The 25,231-nt window shown below is 39.4% G+C and overlaps 1 protein-coding gene across 1 annotated transcript in view; it reads right to left on the reverse strand.

The window, feature by feature from the left end:
• Positions 1 to 25,231, reverse strand: part of LOC136863731 (coiled-coil and C2 domain-containing protein 2A) — a 569,644-nt gene that overhangs the window by 266,182 nt on the left and 278,231 nt on the right. The window contains exon 18 of the mRNA XM_067140086.2: positions 6,655 to 6,981. Within this exon, the coding sequence (XP_066996187.2) occupies positions 6,655 to 6,981 (327 nt within the window). The remainder of the gene's footprint in view (positions 1 to 6,654; positions 6,982 to 25,231) is intronic.

A 25,231-nucleotide genomic window follows, 5' to 3' on the forward strand; every position in this document is an offset into this window, starting at 1 on the left:
TCCAAATACCAGTTTTCAAATCTGTAATGTGTTATGTGTCTTGAGATAATTTGCAGATATAGTATTTTTTTAAATTCACCCCGTTTGTCACTCCTGTTCACCCCCTATTCATCAGATTATCCAAAAACACAAAAATACGTGTTTCTTTATTTTCAAAGGCTGATGATGATGATGCTTGTTGTTTAAAGGGGCCTAACATCGAATGTTCACGTCTGTAACATCTTCAGTTTTCGAGATATAAGTCTCCTCATAAAAGGTGTTCAACCCATTTTCCCCCATTTTTCAGCCCCCTTAATGGGATTTTCCGGAAAAAAAAATACCTGTTTCTTTATTTTTAAAGGAGATTCCAAATACCAATTTTTACATCTGTAAACTTTTAAGTTTTTGAGATACAGAAATCCTCATTTTAAATATTCACCCCCTTTTTCACCCCCTTAGCAATGGAATATCCAAAAATCCTCCTTTAGCGAGCACCTACATGTTAATATGAATGTATCCCCAAAATTTATTTCTTTACGTCCAGTAGTTTGGGCTCGGCGATGATCGGTCGGTCGGTCGGTCAGGACAAGTGATTTTATATATATAAATTTATTTATTTATTCATTCTCTTTCATGGCATATTTCATTCATCCTTCTAAGATTAGGACTCTTCCTTCACTTTCTTGTAAGATAATGTGTTACGGAACAGTTTTGAGAAGAGTACAAGGAAAAAGTAACTGGGTTGAATTACAGTTACCTGAGAAATATTTTATTCAATTGTAATTATAAATTACTTTCTTAACAAGCAATCAAGAAAATAACAACTGTTTCACGGAACACCAGTCTTAAGGAAAAGATTTATTTAAATGCGGCTGGAATGATACTGGTACAAAAGTTTTCAAGGAAAAAGATATCGACGGATGCACACGACTGTCACGCCGAGCACATTACTTGCTCCTAAACAGTCTAGCTCTGCCACCTCTTGAAAATTCTTTGCACTATGTGATACATGAAACCTTGAGACTCTGTTCTTCACACTTGAGTTTCTTTTTTTTTGTTTTTTGCAATTTTGTTTTTTGTTTTGTTTTTTGCAACTGTAATTTTGTGATGAAATAAGTCTTAGTTACATGTAGCCGACTGCCATTGTTTCAAGTGAAAGCATGGCAGATCCGAGTACGTCATTTAATCAAACATCTGAATACATTTTAGCATATTTAGATGAACCGGGTGATAGTGATATTACAGTGTTTGATAGAGGCAGTGAATTTGACAGTAATGAAAGCAATGAAGATTTTTGTCAGAAAGTAGCCGTGAAAATAACTATGAAAGTATAAACAGTGATGACGATAGTGATGATGAAAATGGAAGTGTCTGGCCAGTGAAGTGTCAACATACACAAGTGGACAGGAAATGGGATAAAGTGGATGATACATACACCCAACAAAAAACTGAATTTATTGGAAAATATGGAGTTGTAAACCAGGTACAGTGTGTTTCAGGACAGTTTAAACTGTTTTTCGATAGTGAGATATTGCTTACAATTGTGAACAAGACAAATCACTATGCCAATAACTTCTTGAATTCAAAGAAAGATGATCTGAGGCCACGGTCCAGAGTTCATGACTGGAAAAACATGGATTGTGATGAACTGTATGGTTATTTTGGACTACAGATGCTCATGGGAATTATTCAGAAGCCTTCCATAAAATAATATTTTAGTAAAAATTCCTATACTTGACACGCCTGGTGTATTATCTTGTACAATGTAATGACACACGACAGGTTTGAACTGATACATAGTGTACCGGGAACGCCCCTACGAGAGAAGTCCGAAGTATGTTTGTTGAACTTCGCGCGAGGTGGAAGGTAGGCAGCCCGCCGAACGCAGTGACGTACCCAGCGAGTGACGTGGCCGCCGTAAGCCAGCTATCCGCGACCATATATGGTAATGTTCCAGCTTACCCTCAAAAGTACATTCTGCGCTACTTTATAGCTATTTTGACACTGCCATCTTAAAAACCATCACAATGGACGTAATCTGTCAAGATTTCAAGAAAATCCCCCGAGTATTATAGAAGTTATAAGGGCAGATAATACCCGGGTTCTAGACACTTCCACGTGGACGGGTATAAAAGGAGGACCACCCGACCTACGAATTCAGTATCTGTCACTCCGCCGTCTCTGTGACACGGGTGACAGGAGGAGTATTGTGTGTGTCGAACTTCTAGTTGACAGTCTTCGACATCCAAGTATTGGAACTTCGGTATTTTCTCTAAGTGTTGTGTCGGGACTTTATCATATTCTTGAAGTGCCTGATTGGGACTTTGTTATTTTCTGTGAGCATCGTGTTGGAACTTTGTCATATTGACACATTGGAACTTTGTTATTTTTCGTGTGTCGTGATTGGACTTTGATATTTTCTTAAAGTGCCATATACGAACTTCATTATTTTTCCGAAGCATCTCATTGGAACTTAGTTATTTTCACCAAGTGTCGCGGTAAGACTTTATTATTTTCATAAGGTGACATACTGGAACATTGTCATCGGAACTTTATTTTTTTTCGAGTGTCGTGACTTTAATATTTTGACACATCGGAACTTTATTTTCTTCGAGTGTCGTGTTGGGACTTTAATATTTTGACACATTGGAACTTTGTTATTTTTTTGAAGTGCCACATAGGGACTTAGTTATCCGACGACGATTGAAAGGACTTTGAATTTTCACGAGTGTTGTGTACCACATGGAACTTACGTTTCAAACTTATTCAAACTTGTATTTTGTGAATCAATTTCTGGAATACTGAAATTTTTCGAGCGTGTAGGATGAACTTGTGCCCTACCAACATAAACTTTCGTGTGAACGATATGACTTGTTTTCCCCAAGCGCCTCATTGAATTTACATCTTGTAAAGACTGTGAAACTTAGGGGACGTTCAATATTACGTTTAATTGTGAAATATGCAATACTTTCCAAGTGCTGCACTGGGACTTGTGTTTTGATTCTTATCCTCATTAAAGACTGTGACAATTCAGAATACGCATGTCGCGTTCCCAGAAAGCCTAGAACTTTCCAGTAGTTTGAGTGAATCCATAATTTATGAAGTCAGACTTTTTCTTTCAAATATAATTTTCTTTAATGGCTATTCACTTCGCCTATTGACAGAACAAGACAGTTTCCGAGTGCTATTTATTCAGTTCATTGCCAATGTGTTTTAAATCTTCAGAAACTATGCATTAAGGACTGTGGTGACTATAATCCTCTAGAACATTCCAATTTACAGTAAGCTTGCATTATGAACTTGCATTTCTATCGGTACAAAGACAAAATCATCTTGTCCTTCGAGTGATTATTCCAAAACGTTTTGATTTAATATCTAGAGTGCAGTAACCATAATTAAAAGGTTATATCTGTTCAGACAGTGCCATGAATGTGTGGAGTGCCATGCAGAAAACTCAAGTGTGAATTACGTCTCAAATCGAATCCTGGAACGTGTGCAAATCTTCGAGACATTCCAGAACGTCGAGACATTCCAGAACTCTTCATCCGAGCAGGCGTGGTCCCTGCCCAGGCGATGTCCAGCGCCATCCCAGGACTCGGAGGTACCAACCAGCCATGACACTTCCATGCTGCTGTACGAAGGTGATATGAACTTGCTTTTGATGATCAATAAACTCAATTTATCAAAGGAATCTCTAAAATTGATAACTATACCCCTCTCTGTACCAACTCCAATGATAAAGCCACTCCCTAGGATAAGATCCATGCTCATTAATTTAATATCAAGCGCCTTAAAGATATGAACACTTTTTCCTTGCTAGGGGCTTTACGTCGCACCGACACAGATAGGTCTTATAGCGACGATGGGATAGGAAAGGCCTAGGAGTTGGAAGGAAGCGCCCGTGGCCTTAATTAAGGTACAGCCCCAGCATTTGCCTGGTGTGAAAATGGGAAACCACGGAAAACCATCTTCAGGGCTGCCGACAGTGGGATTCGAACCTACTGTCTCCCGGATGCAAGCTCACAGCCGCGCGCCTCTACGCGCACGGCCAACTCGCCCGGTGAACACTTTTTACGGGTACAATAGATACATTTTGCAAGATAATGCACTACTCAAAAACTATGAAGACAACAAAAAGTTGTTAAACATAAATCCAATCATCACATACCAAAACAAAAAAATTTCCTTCCTTTTTTTTTTTTACTTCCTTCTTCTTTTTCTTTTTCTTTCTAATCATTTATTCCTGTTGATATTGCCTATTATTGTTATTATTCTTATTAACAAGATTATATTACTTAAACATATATCATCATCTGTATTATTTTAATTTATTCTTATTACTATTACCTCAAAGTTTCAGTTTCTTTTCATGCAAAAGTTTATCACACCGAAGCCAACTTTTAGGCGAGTTAAATTTCTCTACCAGGCTAGTTAGCCGTGCGGTTAGGAGCGTGCAGCTGTGAGTTTGCATCTGGGAGATAGTGGGTTCGGAGCCCACTGTCGGCAGCCCTGTAGATGGTTTTCTGTGGTTTCCCATTTTCACACCAGGCAAATGCTGGGGCTGTACCTACATTAAGGCCATGGCCGCTTCCTTCCCACTCCTACGCCTTCCCTATCCCATCGTCGCCATAAGACCTATCTGTGTCGGTGCGACGCAAAGCAAAATTCTAAAAAACATTGTTTAAATTCCCTTTTACTTTTTCCTAACGAAGTGTCTAACTGGCGGTGTGTATCTGCTCAAAATTTGGGTTATTTATGTGCAAATGTTGTTGAGATATAAATGTTTATTTGTAGTATTGTAACATAGCTCCTGCTTGGACATTTAAATTACCACCAGTAGGCACGGGCTAGGGATATTTAAGTCCCAGCTTGAGGGATTAAGTGGCCATTATCACCAAGTAGGACTAAACAAGATACCTTGGAAATTTCCAAATGATATTTTCACCGTAATTTTTGGTCAGTGACTTTCAGCATTTCAAATAGGGTCATTTACCATTTATTTTACAAAATAATTGGTTCTTAAATTTCTCATTGTTAAACTTAGGGATGGTGGGTGCAGTACATCTTTGCATTTACTGAAAAGATGCTTTTACATGGCCACTTAAAAGGAATATCTGTGTTTAATATTAAGAACATCCCCAGCTGTATGGGTATTGTAGGATACATTTGATGCCTTTAGAAGTATTGGAGAGGCAATGCACTCTGCCATTCCTTGATTAAGTGCCGGCTTAACCTCTCTCAAGGGCGATCAGTTTGTGAGGTGATCCGATCCAAAATAAATGAGTCTAAGCTAATATGAAAGGCAATGGGATGGGATACATATTCCTATATACTCAAATGAGAAAGAAAGATATAAGAGGTGCTTCCATATGACGTAGATCAATTACTAGAATGTAATGATTAAAATTTTATTTCAAGAAGTATATTTTGAGTAAGTTATATTTTGTAAAAAGTAATGATTACAAGTAAAAATTACTAAAAAAAGTATTTATTACAAATAATTTGATTACTTTCACTCAATTACTTCTCAATCCTGGTTGTAAGGCAAAGAGAAACCCTGTAATACGGACTAAACTACTTTGCAAATGAATTAATTAAAGGTATACGTAAGATTTGACTTGGTCCCTGAACACTCGAACCCTGCAAATTTCAAGAGCATCTTTCATCACAGTATCTCCTACAGAAACTCTTTCAAACAAGATAGCTGGTTCGGTACCTGCTGTCTTCTACCAACAACTGGAAGACAATCAAGATTAGTCCTACTAAACATAAGTGTCACCTGCTCTATAACTACCATGCACATTGTAGAAATTCATAGGTTCTTAAGAGTGGTTTTATGTACCGTACACTCTATTTGTTGATTTAGAAAGTTACGGTGGTAACAACTGACACATCACTATGGCTAGAAATTCGGTGATAATGACAATGTTAAAGGAGGATTCAGCAGAAAAAAATTAGGGCAATCAACTTATGCCATTGGGTAATATTAATGAGATATGAGCTGCACCCGTTTCCAGAAATAACTTTCTGAAAATAATACCCTCAGAGGTTGTGACTTGATGAAAATTACCATACTGACAACTTGACTTGGAACTTCAGTCAATGTATGAAATAAGTTTTTGCTACTGATGGATTTCTCTGCAAGAACATTTTATGGGTGTATACAGGGTTATTCTAAATTAGTTACCTGAAGGTAACAAATAACTTCATATACATAATAATTTTACGTAATTTATTTTCAAAACTCAAAGTGAGACAACCTCAAGATTTGTTTCCAAATGTTTAACATGGCTTCCACACAGAATTCAAACTGCCTCTGCTTGTCACAATCACTGAATGCATGAGCCAGTTGTAACTTGTACCCCCTTAGACCACATTTGTCATTGTAAAATTCTTCATACCATACGTTGCGGAATGACCAGCTCCAAACTTGCTCTAGGCACAGACCTCCTTGGGCTATGTGCATACATCCCTCTAATGTCTTCCACAATAAGAGGGCACCCTTGCCCTTTCTCTCAATATGCCACAGAACCTGTTTCCTCGAATCTGTCTTACCATCCTGCGATAATTTTTCGCTCCTCCCATTTTTTTGAGGTTAGAATTCTATAAAAGGCAAAAAAATTACACGACTAAATATGGTATTAGAGAGAATACAACTCCTTATGACGTTCTTACCTCAGGGGTAGCTGGAGATCCTGGTTCCATGTAGGATTAGCTCCTTCAGCAGTAGTGGTACGTACAGTTACACCTTGGAATGAAACTTCCACAAAGGGAAACACAGGAACATGTGTGAAGTTATGAGTCTGGACAACACTTTGAGTATGGTCTCCCAATGCATTATCATCCTTTCGGACAGGAACATCGAATGCTCGTACCACATTCACTACAATTTTTACTTCTTCTGCAGATAAGCTTTGGATAGCAACCTTCTTGCGCTCTTTGCGGACAGGTTTTAATGGTCGTTTTGGTCGAAACCATTTCAAAAATGCGAGACCCAAAGTTCTGTAACAATCAAATCAATATTATAGCATGTCATCCTAAAGTGAAGGAAATCATTACAGAAAACTGAAACTCAAAAACAGGAGTATTCTTAAACTTCATACTGGTATGTCACACACCAGCATCAATTAAAAATAGATAATAGTCAATTTTCACAGTTAAAGCAACACAACAGAAACAGAATGCTTTTTTTTTTTTTTTTTTTGCTAGTGGTTTTACGTCGCACCGACACAGACAAGTCTTATGGCGACGATGGGACAGGAAGGAGCTAGGAGTGGGAAGGAAGCAGCCGTGGCCTTAATTAGGTACAGCCCCAGCATTTGCCTGGTGTGAAAATGGGAAACCACGGAAAACCATCTTCAGGGCTGCCGACAGTGGGGCTCGAACCCACTATCTCCCGAATACTGGATACTGGCCGCAATTAAGCGACTGCAGCTATCGAGCTCGGTTGGAAACAGAATGATGATGTATTCTGAATATACTGAGTTTTCACAAATCTGTGGGAAGTAATTGGGGGTTGATAACACCCCAAAACAACGTAAAAAAAATCCTGATGAACATATGTTCTAAGGTTGATCATTTACGAGTTACAGACTTTCCAAATTTGTACGGGAAGTATTGGCATTAATACAAGAAGTGCTGAAAATATCCACCATGAGTCTGAACCTCAATGAATGTCCGACACATTAGAGCACTTCAGGCATTCCACATGCTTGCAAAGTACTGCAATACTGTCGGAGGCTGACAAGATAGGAGCTGAGAAGAGGTGGACGGAGAAGGACTGGGACTAGCCCTTTCCTATCCCATCATCGCCATAAGACCTATCTGTGTCGGTGCAACGTAAAGAAGATTATTTTAAAAAATGTGGAGATTGCCCTTGTGCTTTTGTGATTTTGTCTTTGTCTCCTCTTTCTGTTACTCCTTCTTCCTACCTTAAAGGAGAACACAACACAAAAACACATATTTCGTTATTCATTGCTAAATATGTATTATGGGAATGTAATAAAAATGCCCTCAAGTTATGTGCAGAAGTAGTAACTGGTCGTGACATCAATGTGCTGTAGAGTCTACCTGGCAGCCTTGATGCTGGGCGTAAACTCGCACAGTCTTTTCCCGCACTCCATCTGCTACTGCCGTGTTCTTCTGTTGCCAGTGTTAGAGGGCTTATTTTTATTTATAATGGATGTAAATATAATTCGTCCGTATCACTATGAGCCAGAACAAATGACGTTTGCTGATGTCCATTCAGATAGCGATCTTGACATGGATATGCTAAACACTACAGGCCATGTCGGCACGCGAATTTGGTGTAAATGTAATGAGTGTACCACCATGGATACGGATGAAGAAAGTGTATGCTGTTGTGTATTAGACAATGTAAAAGCAGTGAAATCTGAGAAATTTATGCGTATAACAAGAAATCCCTCGTTTACAAGGCTTATTTTAGACCGTGAAGTATTGACAATGACAAGGCATAACGTGAGCTTAAAACTGAAGAACATGGCAAGGAAATGTTTACTGACAGCTTTAAATCCATCAAATAGAACTTGACGTTTTATTTGTTACAAACAGTTCACTTCGTGGGTAAATTCATGGACTGCGATTGGCGAAAAGAACAGAGTTTTCATACCATCATGTGTTGTCAACACCATAAGGAACACATTTCCGGAACCCGATGGCACCTATGTGGGCTTCAAGCTGTAAATGAAAAAATGAAATTAAAACAGTAGAAATATGTAAGAGTTTCCTAAGCTTGTTTGTACGATAAATATTAATAATGTATTATTTTGACATGAAGTACGGTACCTCATTTATTGCTGCGAGTGAAATCGTGAGAAGTGCTTCTTGATCAGGTCGTCATTGGAAGGTCGAGGTACTGGAGCAATGTTTTTAGGCAGTGACTGATCCATTGCTTGATCTTCAGGTGAGGCTCTACTATAGTTAGTTTGCAAGAGATTTATTTTGTTCATTATTGCCTTCTTCTATCCATCGCTTGACGCCTCATATTTCTGTTTTATCACCCAGGCTCCTGTTGATTTTGAGTACTGAGTTTTGATACCACCTTTCAATTTATTGATGTTCCAATTATAGTCCAATGCAGCAAACATTGACCTGAGCTTTAAGCCTCTGTACGAGAAATGAACTCTTTTAGGAGCGTATTTCAAACGAAGGTTGTGATAACTTTCTAGGCTTCCAGTGTGAACGTAGTGTTTTATATGTTCCACATCTTTTAAAAAAGATTTGTCTAAAACTATTTTCTTCAAGGCTTCATATCAACTTGAATTTCTTTAATCCACATTTTCTTTCTCTCTTCCTCATCCGTTAATGTGCTCCCACTCTGACGAGTCTAGTGTCAGACCTAAGACGAGATGCTGGTTAATAGAGCAAACGCCTGAAAAGCCATACATCTAATTTTGATCTGATTTTTGATATGCTCTATTGGTGGAAAAATATCTAATTCCCGCCATGGGAACTTAGAATTTCCATTAGGATTTCCATTCACCGTTTTCTAACCACTTATGGTCATTTTTTACATGGTGCAAAATTGACTAAATTTATCGATTAACACAGAACTGTTTCCATTACATGTTTGTGCTGCCCACCATAAATGATTACTTATACTGGCCTTCCACGCTTGAACTTCTGGATGATTTTTATCGAGAGCTTTTATCTTTTTCATTAGACTTTTCGATATGTGCCAAACATCAAATTCATGTTCTATATCAGGATACTGCGTTCTCAGTACATAACTTACTCCTTTGTGTCTATCGGAAAGGAAGAGTTTTATATTACAATTTTCTTCCTGTACAATCTTCCTCATCACGATTTCACATGCAGCCCTTTCAAGATCACCTTTCACCGACACAGATATGTCTTATGGTGATGAAAGTTGCAGTGTCAAAGTATTTTCTAGCTATTTCACTTCCTAACTCACACTGTATTTCTACACTACATTCGTGTCTGTCTGGTGAAATATGAATATGAATATGAAAGGTGATCTTGAAAGGGCTGCATGTGAAATCGCGATGAAGAAGATTGTACAGGAAGAAAATTGTAATATAAAACTCTTCCTTTCCGATAGACACAAAGGAGTAAGTTATGTACTGAGAACGCAGTATCCTGATATTGAACATGAATTTGATGTTTGGTGGGATAGGAAAGGCCTAGGAAGTGGAAGGAACTGGCCATGGCCTTAATTAAGGTACAACCCGGCATTTGTCTGGTGTGAAAATGGGAAACCACGGAAAACGATCTTCAGGGCTGCCGGCAGTGGGGCTCGAACCCACTATCTCCCGATTACTAGATACTGGCCGCACTTAAGCGATTGCAGCTATCGAGCTCGGTGCACCCTCCACTATCGGACCAGTTACTCTATGAATAATTCTATCATATACAGTTCGTGACATCATATGTAAGTTAATGGACTTGCAGAATGACCGAAAAGGTTCAAATAGAATGCCTGACAACAATAATGCTGATGATATTAGGACATTTGCTTCCGGTTTCTTTCCTTCCATAGGTTAAGAATATCAACGGACTTTATTACCACAATCGCAGAGTGATTTTACGCACAACATAGTCCCTTTAATGTAATGTGAAATGTTTTTCACTTTACTTTTACAATTGTAACAAATTTCAAAGAGTGTAAGCAAACTTGTCCCTGCTACAAAGAAATATGAAACTGTAATATGTACACTGTCCTGAGTGTGTTCGTTATCAGTATCACTAATATAACTTTCACTGTCACTTTCATCTGGTTCATAGAAACTGTCATTCAACTGTTCTCCCATTACGTCACTGTTCAAGGCTGTGCCGAAAGTTGCAACGTCGAAGTATTTTCTAGCTATTTCACTTCCTAACTCACACTGTATTTCTACACTACATTCGCGTCTGTCTGGTGAAATATTTTTCACTCATATAATTCTGAACGTCGTGTACATCATTATCGTTATCACCTTCATTTAATACTGTGTCAAAAAACTCCCTTAGTCTTTTAGCCTCATACCTTTCCGTCCTGCTCTTTTTAGTTTCTGACGAGTACTCCCACAGTGTATTTTGTGAAGCGGCTTCCGTATGAATTAGCATTCCTGCCTGAGAAGTATCTCCATCTGTCAACGCCAGACATCTTATTGAAGGAACAGACCCTGGCTTCAATTTCGGACCCTTCAGTTTTTCCTTTGGAATCACCTTCATTTTCAAAAGTTGCGTTTCATCACATAGTCTGTATTTCTAAAATGCACTGAGCACACAGTAGCTCCCTTACTGGGATAAAAGTGTTTCCTCTTGCAAAATTGTACCCAACTGCTAAACCTTCAATGCGACTTACTTTGATTTGGAAACCTATGGAAATGTATTTCTTTCTCTCTACACTTTCGGTTTCTAGTCGTTGTCTTGTTACAGCCGTACACACTACAGGAAGGCATTTCGACAAACAGTCACCGCACTATTATAATAAACAACACTTCAAGTAAACGGAAGAGCGGCTGAGCACTGTGCTCGTTCGCATCTCGTAGACCATTTACAAAATGGCGGCGTAGGAAGGTATGGCCCATGCGATCTATTAAGGCAATGAACTTCTCATTAATACGGTATATAGGAGACCATGCACGTCACGGAACGGACTGATTTGGAAGACACTGCAGGACAGTAGAGGCTCAGTTGGATTGTTTTATAAAAAAAATATAGAAGCGGACTAATTGTTAAAAAAAATATACTCTAAAAATTTCAACGGCAGAAGAAAGACGCAAGTACAAGCTAAGCTTTACATCTGAAGATTATCCTAAACTTCTGAAGAAGATATTGACTATTTTACGATCGACGATCAAATCTGACAAAATAATTCACCGGCGTACATTATAAAAGAGACGAGATATTATAAAAATAAGTAAATCACGGTGAGATACATCTGACTTGGATCCGGTGAGCAACCACTCTGCGATTGGCGAAGAAGGACCACTATATCGGAGGACCGATAATTTCGTATGGGAAGAAAGTTACCCCTGTTGTTATAAACTTAATATATATATATACGGAGAACTTATCCCAACTGAAGAAAATTTCGTCGTTAAGAATAAGCAGTAGAACAATGGAATATATCATGACTGATTGCTCCGCAAAAGGAATTTTCTACGCTGTCTGCAGATTTGGAATGATGACTGCTTGCTAAATCTACATGATGGACTGAACTGGGGATAGGCACCGGCCAGCCAGAAGACCAGCCGAAGAAGAATGGACCGGCCAGCCAGATGACCAGCCGATGAGGAATGGACCGGCCAGCCAGATGACCAGCCGATGAGGAATGGACCGGCCAGCCAGATGACCAGCCGATGAGGAATGGACCAGCCAGCCATATGACCAGCCGATGACCGGGAAGACGTTGTCCAACCGGAGATCCAGATCCTAACAGAGGGTCAAACCACAACCAAGGAATGGAGCGACAACCAGACCAAACATAGCATCTGACGAGCTAAGTCTTTACATTTTTTAGTAGAGTAGTTTCTTGCAATCTACACCCTCACTCTAACTTCGGCATGTGCTGATTAATTGGTGATATTTATGAATTAATTAAGAACGTGTGTGAATCATAAGTGAAGTGTGAGATATTTAAGGCTATAAGATAAGATGGCAGTGTAGAATTAGAATTCTATTATATCATATACATGCTACCGCACTTGCATACATACAGTAGAAACTAGCATGTGTAAATGAAAGAAGTGGTACTTGTGAAGATCTAATAGCAATGAGTCTATACAACTAGTGAAACTTCGATTAATCTCGTATCACTTGTACAATGATTACGTCACGAATTTACCTGCGCGACACAGATGAATATAGTTAAGTTACGTACTCCTTTCTTTATAGAAAGAGGGCATTGAACTCCAACTGCTGTTAAAAGATAAGAGGTTATTAAAATGCGTTTATAATAAGGCAATTCTAAAATGTTTGGCATATAGCTTTAAGAGTAATCAGCGATATGCGTACGGCAATAAGTATGCCAATGGAATGATAATGTATATTGGAATGGTGTTAAAATATGGTTATTTCTCGGAGTATATTAAGGAATATTTGAAATGAAGATGTTTGTTTATGTTTTGCGGTATGAGAAAGAATTGCTATTCGCCGAGGAAACGTGTTAGATTAACATGAGGTGAGTTTCTGTGTCATGTGGAAAAAGTATGTCAAAAGAGTGAACATCGTGCAGATGACCCATTTTAAGGTAAGATTGACATGTATTATGGTAGAATTGTGAAGCGTGACAGTTTTTATCTGACATTGGTAAATGGTATGTATCGAATACAACAGAGTTCTTTAACATACGGTTTAACTAGGCTCATGACTAAGTACACATGTGATATTCTTTGGTCCGGTGACATTTCAATATAATACGTATTAATTTCATTCTGTACTGACCATACGAGTTGAGTAGCTCGTACACATGAGAGATATTGAGTAATAGGAGATAGCTAAAGCACATTGAGCCGTTGGTGGAGGAGTGTGTGGATCGGAAACTACCTAAACAGATAGATAGATGTCCATTTCTTTTCACGCAGATATGATTTGAGTTGAAGTGTTTAAAATATAAAGAATAGAAAAATGGTTAGTTAGGAGCCAAATGTCGTAGGCTCTAGGGAGGTATTGTCTTAGCCCGTAAGTTGTTATTTATCAGTATTCAAGATGAAGGACCAAATAATCAGAGTTCAGATTTAATAATGGAAAATTTGGAGAGCAGTTTTACGATTTCATACTCACGCACGAGTTTGTTTGGGAGATACATACGCAAAGATATGATCAGATTTACATTCGCAATCTGACTTTATCCCACTTAATTTTTATTATGTTTCAATTTAGCAAACCATCCATTTTTATCACAGTGAATTGACTTAAATGTGGTGAGAATAATTAATATAATTATCGTGACAGTATTCACATCGAGTATTTATATGGAGACCGTGATTGCTCAGTGATCTCTTGAATATAATTAGAGTAAATCAAATACACTTCGGAACATGGCTACGAATATAGAAGTAAATAACCAATATGAACTTGAACATTGAATGAGAATGAGTGTAAATAATTTAAAATCTTAATTATTTTACTTTTATTTGAGCCAGCACTGACTCTAATCCTTTATACATAAATGTTATTAAGATAATACTACCCAGAATTCACATTAACTTTCCATTGAATATGATTTATTCCAATAAATTTTCTTATACTATTCTTTTAGAAAGTGTATGTGTTATGAATTCCTTTTGGGTAACAGCTAGTTTGTAAGTTAGCTAATAAGTTTAGTAGATATAAGTAACTGATGAATTTGACAAAAGAGAGAGATTCTTTTTGAGGTTTTCGGCTGCAGGTCCTTACTTGAGTGAATAGGTTCCCCCATGATGCGTGTCTCAGCAGACCGAGTCTCTTCCGAAACCACGTTAAAAACAAACACATATAAAATCTCAGATTTTATGAGCGATAGATAGAATACCCTGAGAAGAAACCGAGTTACCGGGAGAACATTGCACTGACCGCTCGACTGTCGGGTGTAGCACATACTGCAATAATCAAATGGATGGCTCGCTCAGCGCTTACAGCGCAGTGACGTCACTTCACTACTCGTGTTTCCTTAGTTTACCGGCCTGCGGAGCGGTGCACAGCAAAAGCAAATATATAGTTGAACACTGTCCGATACACTCTTTGATTCTGAAGCAACTTGATTTTTGTGTTGTGTTCTCCTTTAACCTGACATTAGTTCATCCTGATATGTGTTTCTTTTCTTGTTCCTTTCTCTCTCTCTCTCTCTCTCTCTCTCTATTTGAAAATTAAGATATAAACACTCTGTGTGTGTGTGTGTGTGTGTGTGTGCGCGTGCATACCTTATTTGATGTTATATGTATGAGATGATGATGATTGTTATTTAAAGGGCCTAACATCTAGGTCATCGGCCCCTAATGGTATGAGGTGGAACTTAATAAAGGTAATAATAATTATTACAATTTTCAAATCTATCCACTGACTAGAATTTAAAACAAATGATGATGAAAAATGATTATGAATTTAACACGTTGAGTACCAAATGACCCCATTTGGGTACGTGAGAGAAGTCAAGTTTTCAAGCCCCATATGGGGTCATATGTTCGGTTTTTTTTCCTAGTGGCTTTACGTCGCACCAACACAAATAGGTCTTATGATGATGATGGGATAGGAAAGGCTGGAGTTGGAAGGAAGCGGCCGTGGCCTTAATTAAGGTACACCCCAGCATTTGCCTGGTGTGAAAATGGGAACCACGGAAAACCATCTTCAGGGCTGCTGACAGTGGGATTCAAACCCTTCTATCTCCTGGATGCAAGCTGTACGTTCGTTCTAAATCCGGAACTGTGCGAACCCATTTGAGTACATCAAGAGTGCTTGTAGGGTGACAAAATCATTGACTATCTCGCACACGGTTTGTTTATGTAAGTGTGCAGTGCTGCGAGTTTCCTTGTATTTTTTAGGTCGCTATGAGAAAATCTAGCAGTAAAAGACTTAGTGCAGATAGTCTGGACGATATATCGAACAAGTCGGATAATGATGATATAGACGAAGTATATACTTACAGTGATTTTGAACCTAGTTCATCGCAAATTCATTTACATTGATGAATTACAATCTCCAGCATACACTTTTCCACTGTACTCCGGGTTTCCAAGCCAGCTGTAGCAACAATTATGACCATCTTCAACGATATAATCACTGGTTCCTATGTTGCACAACCATTGCTGCTAGGTTCTCTTACCCAAATTAAAAGTTATACAAACATAATTATATACTTATTCAATATTCCATAACTAATAATTCTTCTTATAATAGTATCCTCTTACATCCTAATTTACCAAATTCACATGATTTTCAATACTTTATATAACAACAATTTATACGAAAATTTCTTAACTCCAAATCAGAAGATCGTCATTTACAAACATTTCCTGACTTAAAATCGCAGATCGTACTTTTTTACGGCTTCAGTATGAACAAGCTAACACAACTTTCATAATCAACGGCATATAACGCGTCCCTGCAAAGGAAGAGGTAAGTATGACCGAGCGTCGGGACAGTAACTACTGTATAAGTGCGACCCCATATGGGGGCGCGTGTGCGTGTACAATTCTTAATGACATATGGGGTCGCAATATTTTACCTAATATACATAATAAGTTAACCTAATATATCATAAATATATTCTCATTGCAGCCATCATTTGCTTGGTTAAGCCTGTGACCACTTTGGCAACAGGGAGTAACGCGATCTTATTAGCTCATGGCACTAGACGGCAATCCTATGAATTTCGGTCTGGCACTCAATGTGTTAAAATAACCAGTGGATCTAATTCGTAATTCCTAATTTTCAACAAATTATATATAAAATAGATTAAAACAGAATAAGGCATTGCCTTAAAGTGAAATCATCTATATCTTACAATTTGTTTTAAGTCGCACTGACACACATGTTTTATGGAGACAATGGGATGGGAAAGGGCTAGGAATGGGAAGGAAGCAGCTGCGGCCTTAATTAATGTACAGCCCCAGCATTTGCCTGGTGTGAAAATGAGAAACCACAGAATCATCTTCAGGGCTGCCGACAGTGGGGTTCGAACCCACTATCTCCCAGATGCAAGCTCACAGCTGCGCTGTTCTAACCGCATGACCAACTTGGTCCGTAAATCATAGGTATCATTCAAATGAAAAATAAAAAAGACACATTAAAGTAATCAAAAACTAACTAAAAGAGTCAGAAATATAATGTAGTTAACAATAAATTAAAAATTAAAAACAGACGGAAAGTTCTCTTTTATACATGATAAAATATGCCACTAAACCTCATAAAATGGGTGATGAGGTCGGCTGACTGCTCGTTATCTCATAGGATGAAGGAAATGGTACTCGGAAGATTTAGACTACAGTACAGATCGGCCAGGTCCATGCACTCCATAAGGATGTGTACCACGGTAGGATAACACCAGCAAGTACACACCGGAGAAGGCTTCTCACTTCAGTAATTAGGAGTGCATTGCTATACTGTGGCCAATTCAAAGACAACACAATACCACTGCTTCTCTCTGAGAAACCCAAAGGGAAGTCTTCCATACCTACGTAGTTACCTTATCATTCTCAGCTTATTTGGAAAAAGGGTGGTCTGCCACTCCATCTCCCAATGGGACATTACCAAATGTCTCAGCTCAGAACGAATCTCACAGGCTGGAACCTTGTAAAGCAACGGGGGCAATGTGACCACCTCCTTGGCAGCCCTATCAGCTAACTCGTTTCCTGCCACACAGTGTGACTTAGGAGCCATAACAACGCGATTCTGGTACTAGCACTCCAACATCTGGCCACCAGGTCCTGGATCCACTGCACTAGAGGGTGCTGAGGGAAACATGCAACTACAGATTGTAACAAGCTCAAGTAGTCTGTACCGACCAGAAAGTACAAGCCATCATTGGACATTGCATACTGCAGAGCATCAAAGATACCATAGAGCTCTGCTGTGAACACACTACAGTTTTCCGGTTGAAGAAAAAGAAAACTCTTTCTATCGACAACGAACACACAGCCTACCATATATATAACTACTGAATCTGGATACCAGCGAACAACGGACAAGTAGAGCCTCCGAAAAATGGAGGAGTCCATGTTCCCTTTTGGGCCTGTGTGCAGATTCAGAATAATTTCAGGGTGCTGTATTAACCATGGAGGTACCTTAATTGGTTGTCTAACAAAACAAGGAAATGAATGCACATCAAATGATCCATAAATGCTATCCAAGCATTTACCAACCAGCTGCGTTGTTCATGGTTAAGCAGCGTATAGCCGATGGTTTTCATTGTAGAATACGGAGGGATAGCTTGGGTGAAGTGGCACCTGTAGCAAATTTCCAGCATAGGACACTAATATTTGTTGGCGCCTCAAGTGTAAGGGCGGCGCAACAGTTTCAGCGAACAGGCTAGCAATGGGGCTTGTATGGAATGCTCCCATTGCTAACCTAACTCTGTCGTGGTGGATGCTATTCAGTTTCATAAGGACACTTTGCCTTTCTGATCCATATGTTCCACTGCCGTAGTCTAACCTGGATAAAATATGTGCCCTATAAAATCGTAGAAGCGCTGTAGTGCCGCTATGAAACTTCAAAATATTCAGTTCCTTAGTGCATTTGGCTTTTAACAGATGCATGTGTGGCACCTACGATAATTTACTATTGAAAGGAACCCAAGGAATCGGTATGTTTCAACCACAGAAAGAGTGACCCCCCTAAATAAAGCTCAGGATGGAGGATGAAAAGTGTGCTTCTGGCAAAAGTGCACAACAGAGGTCTGTGCAGTTGAGAACCGAAGGCATTGTTCTAAGGTCCACTGTTCCATTCTCATAACAGCTTGCTGTAATTGTCGCACTGCAACTGCCATACTTTCGGAAGATCTTTACGTCGCACTGACACAGATAGGTCTTATTGCCATGATGGGACAGGAGAGGGCTAGGAGTGGGAAGGAAGCAGCTGTGGTCTTAATTAAGGTACAGCCCCAGCATTTACCTGGTGTGAAAATGGGAAACCACAGAAAACCATCTTCAGGGCTGCCAACAGTGGGTTTCGAACCCACTATCTCCTGAATACTGGATACTGGCCGCACTTAAGCGACTGCAGCTATCGAGCTCGGTAACTGCCATACTATGCGAGCCATAATGCAGAGCACAATCGTCTACATATAGCGACAGTATTACTGCTGAACCAGCAGCAGAGACAATACCGTTTATGGCAATCCAGAATGACGACACTGAGAACCGATCCCTGTGGGAATCCATTTTCCTGAACGTGACACTGCGAATATGCCCTCCCTTTTCAGACACAGAATAGGAGAGACAAATAATTTGCAATAAAAACCAGAAAGTTACCTCGGAATCTCCACTGATGCAGGACTGAAAGAATGCAATGTGGTGTCATACGCCTTTTCTAAATCGAGGAAAACAGCTACTACATGGGGTTTTCAGAGAAATGCTTTCTGAATAGAACTCTCCATGCACACAAAGTGGTCAGCAGTGGAGGGGGCAGCTCGAAAAACCACATTTTATTTCTATTTCAAAATCACTACCACCACTGCTGTACCTATCACTTTCATCCGTTTAACCTCCTACATCGATGCATTCATCCTGCAAATACAGTATTTCCTCATCTGTAACACAACCCATCACTCTCTGCTCCACCATTTCTGTTTACAGTGAGTGCGACCGTGCCACGATACATGCGTCACATATTTCCAAAGGCATTTAAACTACACTAGTGTCCAAAAGTTAAGCATAAGTTACAAGTAAGCAGGGCAGCAGGAAATAGACCGCAAATCGCACGACATATGCACCTACCAACCTTACGTGTTCGCTCTGTATAGGAAAGGAGTGTTCCCTGCTTTGACTTGCAGCGTAACCGCAAGGTAAACACAGCCAGTGCCTGTGCCCCATATTCCCTCAGTCATGTTTGCCCTCTTATAGTGTGCGGAGTGTAGCCTCGTGGTGAACATGACAATATAATGGCACAACAACGCCATTTAGACCCCGTTTTGCAGGGTAGAATACTCGGCCGCCTGGAAGCAGGCCAGACACAGACCAAAGTCGCCATATCCATGAATGTGCCATAAAGTCTTATTTCCACACTTTTGGAGATAATTTCAAGACACAGGAGATGTTAGTCGTAGGCCAGTACTAGGTCGACCAAGGGTAACCACTCCACAGCAGGACCAATATCTGGCCTTAACCGCCCGACGAAATTGGAGTGCACCTGCAAGCGGAGCTTGCAGCCGCCTCAGGGGTTGCCGTTTCCTGGCAAACTGTGTACCGGAGACTCAGAACAGCAGGGTAGTTTGCCCGACGTCCAGCTGTGTGTGTCCTGCTCACTCCAGCGCAGAGACGGGCCCGTTTACTTTGGAGCAGTCAACACCGAAACTGGATCATGAATGAATGGAGGAATGTGCTCTTCATAGATGAATACTGCTTCAGTTTGCAGAATGATTGCCGTTGCACATTAATCTGGAGAGAACTGGGTAGCCGACACAACCACAGGAACATCATGGAACGGGACCAGTATGGTGGTGTGGCGTCATGGTGTGGGACGGCATAATGTTGAATGGCCATACGGACCTGCATATCTTCATCTTCCGAGGAACAATGTTAACGCTCGGAGATACGGTGATGAGGTACTGAGACCACATGTTTGAGTCTTTAGAGATGCGGTTGGTCCAGACTTCCTCTTAATGGAAGATAATGCTCGACCACACCGCGCTGCTCTAGTGGATGAATTTCTGGCTGGGGAAGACATTCATCGCATGAACTGACCAGCGGGGTCTGTGGATCTGAATCCTATAAGAACATGCCTAGGATGCATTGGGGAGGAAAACTGCATCCCGCCAGCCTCCACTAAGGACCCTCCAAGACCTTCGCATTGCCCTTTCGGAGGAATAGGATCGACTGCCACAAGAGCTCTTGGACCATCTGATAGAGAGGATACCATGTTGCTGTGAAGCATGTGTGGCCGCTAGGGGTAACCATACACCCTCAGACGGTTGAGGCACTGGCCTTCTGACCCCAACTTGGCAGGTTCGATCCTCGCTCAGTCCGGTGGTATTTTGAAGGTGCTCAAATACGTCAGCCTTGTTTCAGTAGATTTACTGGCACGTAAGAGAACTCCTACGGGACTAATTTCCAGCACTTCGGCGTCTCCAAAAACCGTATAAGAGTAGTTAGTGGGACGTAAAACAAGTAACATTATTATTATTATTATTAACCCTATTAACAGCATATTTTGTTGTGGAAGCCATTCCCAAATTTTGTTAGTTGTGGTCAAAGGTGTACCTTAGCTATCAGCACCTTTCTGACACTGTTTTTTTTTGGACACGTTGTTTGACATGGTGCGTGATTCGGCTTCCGTTTGTTCAGCAATCCATCTGACATTCCTATAAGCTGTATGGCCTCGTTTAGTGATTATGCTAAACTTTAGGACACTAGTGTACTACCCAAAGATCATTAAACCTTAGGTTACATAACTATCTTTTCTAAATACTCCATGCTAAGAGTACCAGTAGTTAACTCTAAAATTCACCCAGAGATGGCAGAGGTATACGCTCCTAAAACACAGGTATGACCTAGTACAATATATAACGGAATGCAATTTTTTTTCTCGGTACAACTTAGTATGATATATTAGGGAGGGGGATAAGAATTCAGGAAAATTCTGGATCATGCACTAAGGGCTATCTAGTCCAGCATAACAATTAATGCAGAGAACAAAGCCACATGTACATAAACATGTAGAAAAAACTAAGATCCTAAATTTGAAAATATATGAATGGAAAATTGCTTTGCCTGAAGATTTACAGTGCTACTTGCACTGACGAATCATTGTAGCAGTAAATGTAAATTTTCATTCACCAAGCCAGCATTAGATTGGAGATTCCCCCAGTGAGGGAACAGAAAGAAACATGTACAACAGAAAATTTCCCAAGTCTGTAACACTGGAAATACTATGTCTATAATTATTCCACTGCAACAATTTATTCTGTAACTGCTAATAATGCATCCAACATGACAAAATGCATAACACTTTTGAGAGAAGAGGCCGAGCTCCTGTAACTATCATAGAGGATGAGCACCCTGCAGGTACATGAAATGAAGAACTGTTGCAGGAGATGCTCCTTATTCTTACAGAGATGTCTTTCAATAGCTTGCAAGGGGAGTGACTAAGAACAACAACTATGATGTTACGTTGCCGAAGTATGACTTGGGGAAAACCCGTTTTGGATTTTCCCACGAAGTGGGACTCAATGTATGATATGTTGCTTTATGCTCAGTCATCTGAAGTGATATAAAAGCAACAATGCAAAAGCTGTATTTGGAACAAGAGTCCTGGAAAGGCATCGATGAAATACAGTTGGCATTAAGACCAGCAAAGAAAGCAACTCAAGGACAAGAGTTATGTCTGGGTGTTGCTTACGGTATCTGGATGACGTGCAAACTGGAAACAAGTGAACAGACTGAAATGTCAAAGCTCCTTGTTCACTGTATGAATAAACATAATGCATTAATTGCTTATAACTGATGACGATGACAACTGTTGTTTAAAGGGGTCTAACATCTGTAGGTCATCAGCCCCTGCCATTGCATTTCTATGTCTCAACTGAACACATCAGTTACTTATTATACCTCAAGACTGGGAGTGTGGAAAAGAACACCTAACACAGTTATGGAACAAGCTCCAACAAGGGGATAATGTCACCTCAGTTTACTGCAGAAACAGCTTATCATCTGCAACTGCTACATTGAAAATTTGCGATACATCTTTAGAAAAACTGTTATGCAGCCTGGAATACTCTAAGAGATTATCAAACACTGGTAAATGTAATCTAATGGGTGTACAGATAGGACATTTAACAGACAGCAGTCAAGGACAGATCAAGTGATCATCCAGATGACAACATACTACAGCTATGGAAAAGAGAATGACCCGCAAAGCAAGAACTTTTCCAGTCAGCATCTGTGGAGTATATACCGTATTTATTCATGTATTAGAACCCCCTCACATATTAGACCCCTCCTGGCTTTTCGAGACGAAGAAAATGAAAAAATAAATCTCGCATACAAGACCCCCCCCCCAAATGTTATTCATCAGAGAAGAACAAGAATTCCGCTTTGAAGCGGGTACAAGCCTTACTGCAGCTCTGATGACATCGGCACAAATTTGTGAATTGCTTTGTCTGTACGACCCACGCAATGAAAACACTCATCGAAGTCATGCGGTACATCTGTGTTTCGTATTTAAAAAAGTCTGCCTACAGCCTAGGCGTAGGCCTACTGCAGCCCTGCTGGCATCGCACAAATAGGTGAATAGTTTTGTGTCTGATCCGTGCATTGCAAGCATGCATCATTCATGTATATATGTCTGTGTTTTGTATACTTAAAATAAATACAAATTTATTTATTTTTAAATTTTTTTTTAAAATCTGTATTTTGTAGTTAAGAATGTCTCCCAGCGTAATGGTTAGCACTATTAGCTGCCGTTCCTGGGAGCCTGAGTTCGATTTCTGGTACCATATTGCCAGAGATTTAGAAATGGCAGGAGGTTGATATGCAGTAAAAATGGTACATGCAACTCCCTTCCACTGGAGGCCTGTCTAAAAAAAGCTGCACCACCTCGGAATGAGGAAACGAGTTTACATTAGTTAAGAAATATTCACGGTTGTTGCTATTAATATAGCAGGCGAGATCATTAACAAAGTGATCGTTTAATATCTCGTAACTCGGGCCAATATAGGTTTCTATGGTTAGAAGTAGGTTTAAAACGCAATAAAAACAATCATAACGATTGTTTTACTCACCAACGTACCTCACAAATAATAATAATTTTACATCCCAACTTAACGATTTTCAGAGACGCCACACAAAACACACTATGCGCTAATAAAAAATGGAGATGATCATACGTAATTAAACATTATGATAATGAAACGAATTACCACCAAACCTGAAGATATCTATAAATGCAGTAAACTTTCTTGTCGTTTATTTTTAATCTTCCCGTCGAGTAACTTCTGGCACTATGTGGGCACTTGATAGCATACCTAACCTAAAAATTGCAATCTTTCTTATCTCATTTACAGCTGTTTAAGTAAATCCTGATGTGATAAATGTGGAAAACAAGCATGAAATATACTTAAAAATAAGGGTTTGGCTTTCAATAGCTGCAGATATGTAAAGAACACTTCCAGTCACCATGTATTACATTCGGAAGTACAACTCGTAACATACGCTAGACATCAGCTGGTGGTTTGGCACGCTTTCTGCAGCACATCTTTATTTGGAAGGAGTGGCTTCTGCTACACATACACAAACTCTCCAGAAACCATTTGGGAAGAGATTCTCACTATTTGGACTCTATAGTCAGGAACAAAATTATTTTTAAATGTTTCAAAAAGACGGGACCTTGAATGCTCTTGATGCATGGCTGACGAGAGGGTAGTGAAAATGACATCATTTGGAATGACGACATGCCAGTAGCAGGGAAGTTGGTGACACAAGACGATAATTCAAATTAAATCAGTGATTAGATCTACACAGGTTTACTGTGTGATAGGCCTACTGCTCAACTGACAGAGACAAATGACTGGCCATTAAGTTTTTTTCTATTAATACTGTATAATATGACAATATGATAGGCTCAACCCTTTTCTCTACAGGGTCGAGTATGAAGCGACACAAATTTTCATAGCAAGTTTCTACGATCGTATACCCTTCCTGACAACAACCTAATCAAAGGAATTAATGAGATGAAATGAATGACGTGATATGAGTAACTAAAACTGACTATTTATTTTATATGTAGGCCTAAAAGTCGTGTTCACAATTTATTGTCTTTTTAAATTTAGAAATACTGCCTGCCAACGAAAATAGCCAGTATAACTCAAATACATTCATAAGTTTGAAGAATAGTGTAGAATGTTTACATGTATAATTCATAGCTCCTTATAGCCTAGAAGCCATGTGTTCACTGCAAAAAAATTTAGGTTATCAGATACTGGACCCCCCTTACTTTTTCTGGCTGTAAAAGAAGAAGAAAAAGGGGTCCAATACGCGAGTATATACAGTACTTCTGGCAACACACGTGAAAACCGAATATCTTTTTTCAGGACTGCAATTTATTCTTTTCAGTCTAAAGATGTAGACTAAAACTTTTGCTTGTTGATGACATCACAATCATTCTTTCAAACCCTAGCCTCCTGTAAATGTTAGTATGCCAAAACCGATGAAACGGACCAGTTACGATCAAATGCTACCACTTTCAGAAGTGTGGACAAGAACAATTACTTCATTTCTCTTTAAGACATTGACCACCACACTAAACAAACATTTTCTTTGGGGCCACAGTGTGTTATTCGAAAGTTAAATAGAAACTTCTAAAACCAAGCAATCCTTCCAAATCAATAAAAATGATGTTATTTTTATGGTTATTACTTCCTAATCTGCTTCCCAACACTCTTTAACAATATTAATAGGAGACAAGAGCTTGACATAGCGTCAAATAAAAGCATATTAGAGAGGGGTGTAAATAGTCTCCTGAAAATAAGTTTATGTGAAGGGATTACACCGTCATCTTGACCCACAACAACTTGGCTATGAACATGGACATTCTCCAGGTTTTCGATTTGGACAGTTGTTATTAGAAGGCTGTGTACCTGATATTGTTATATTTTGTT

Source organism: Anabrus simplex, chromosome 2 (genome assembly GCF_040414725.1).
Source record: "Anabrus simplex isolate iqAnaSimp1 chromosome 2, ASM4041472v1, whole genome shotgun sequence".
Taxonomy (NCBI): domain Eukaryota; kingdom Metazoa; phylum Arthropoda; class Insecta; order Orthoptera; family Tettigoniidae; genus Anabrus; species Anabrus simplex.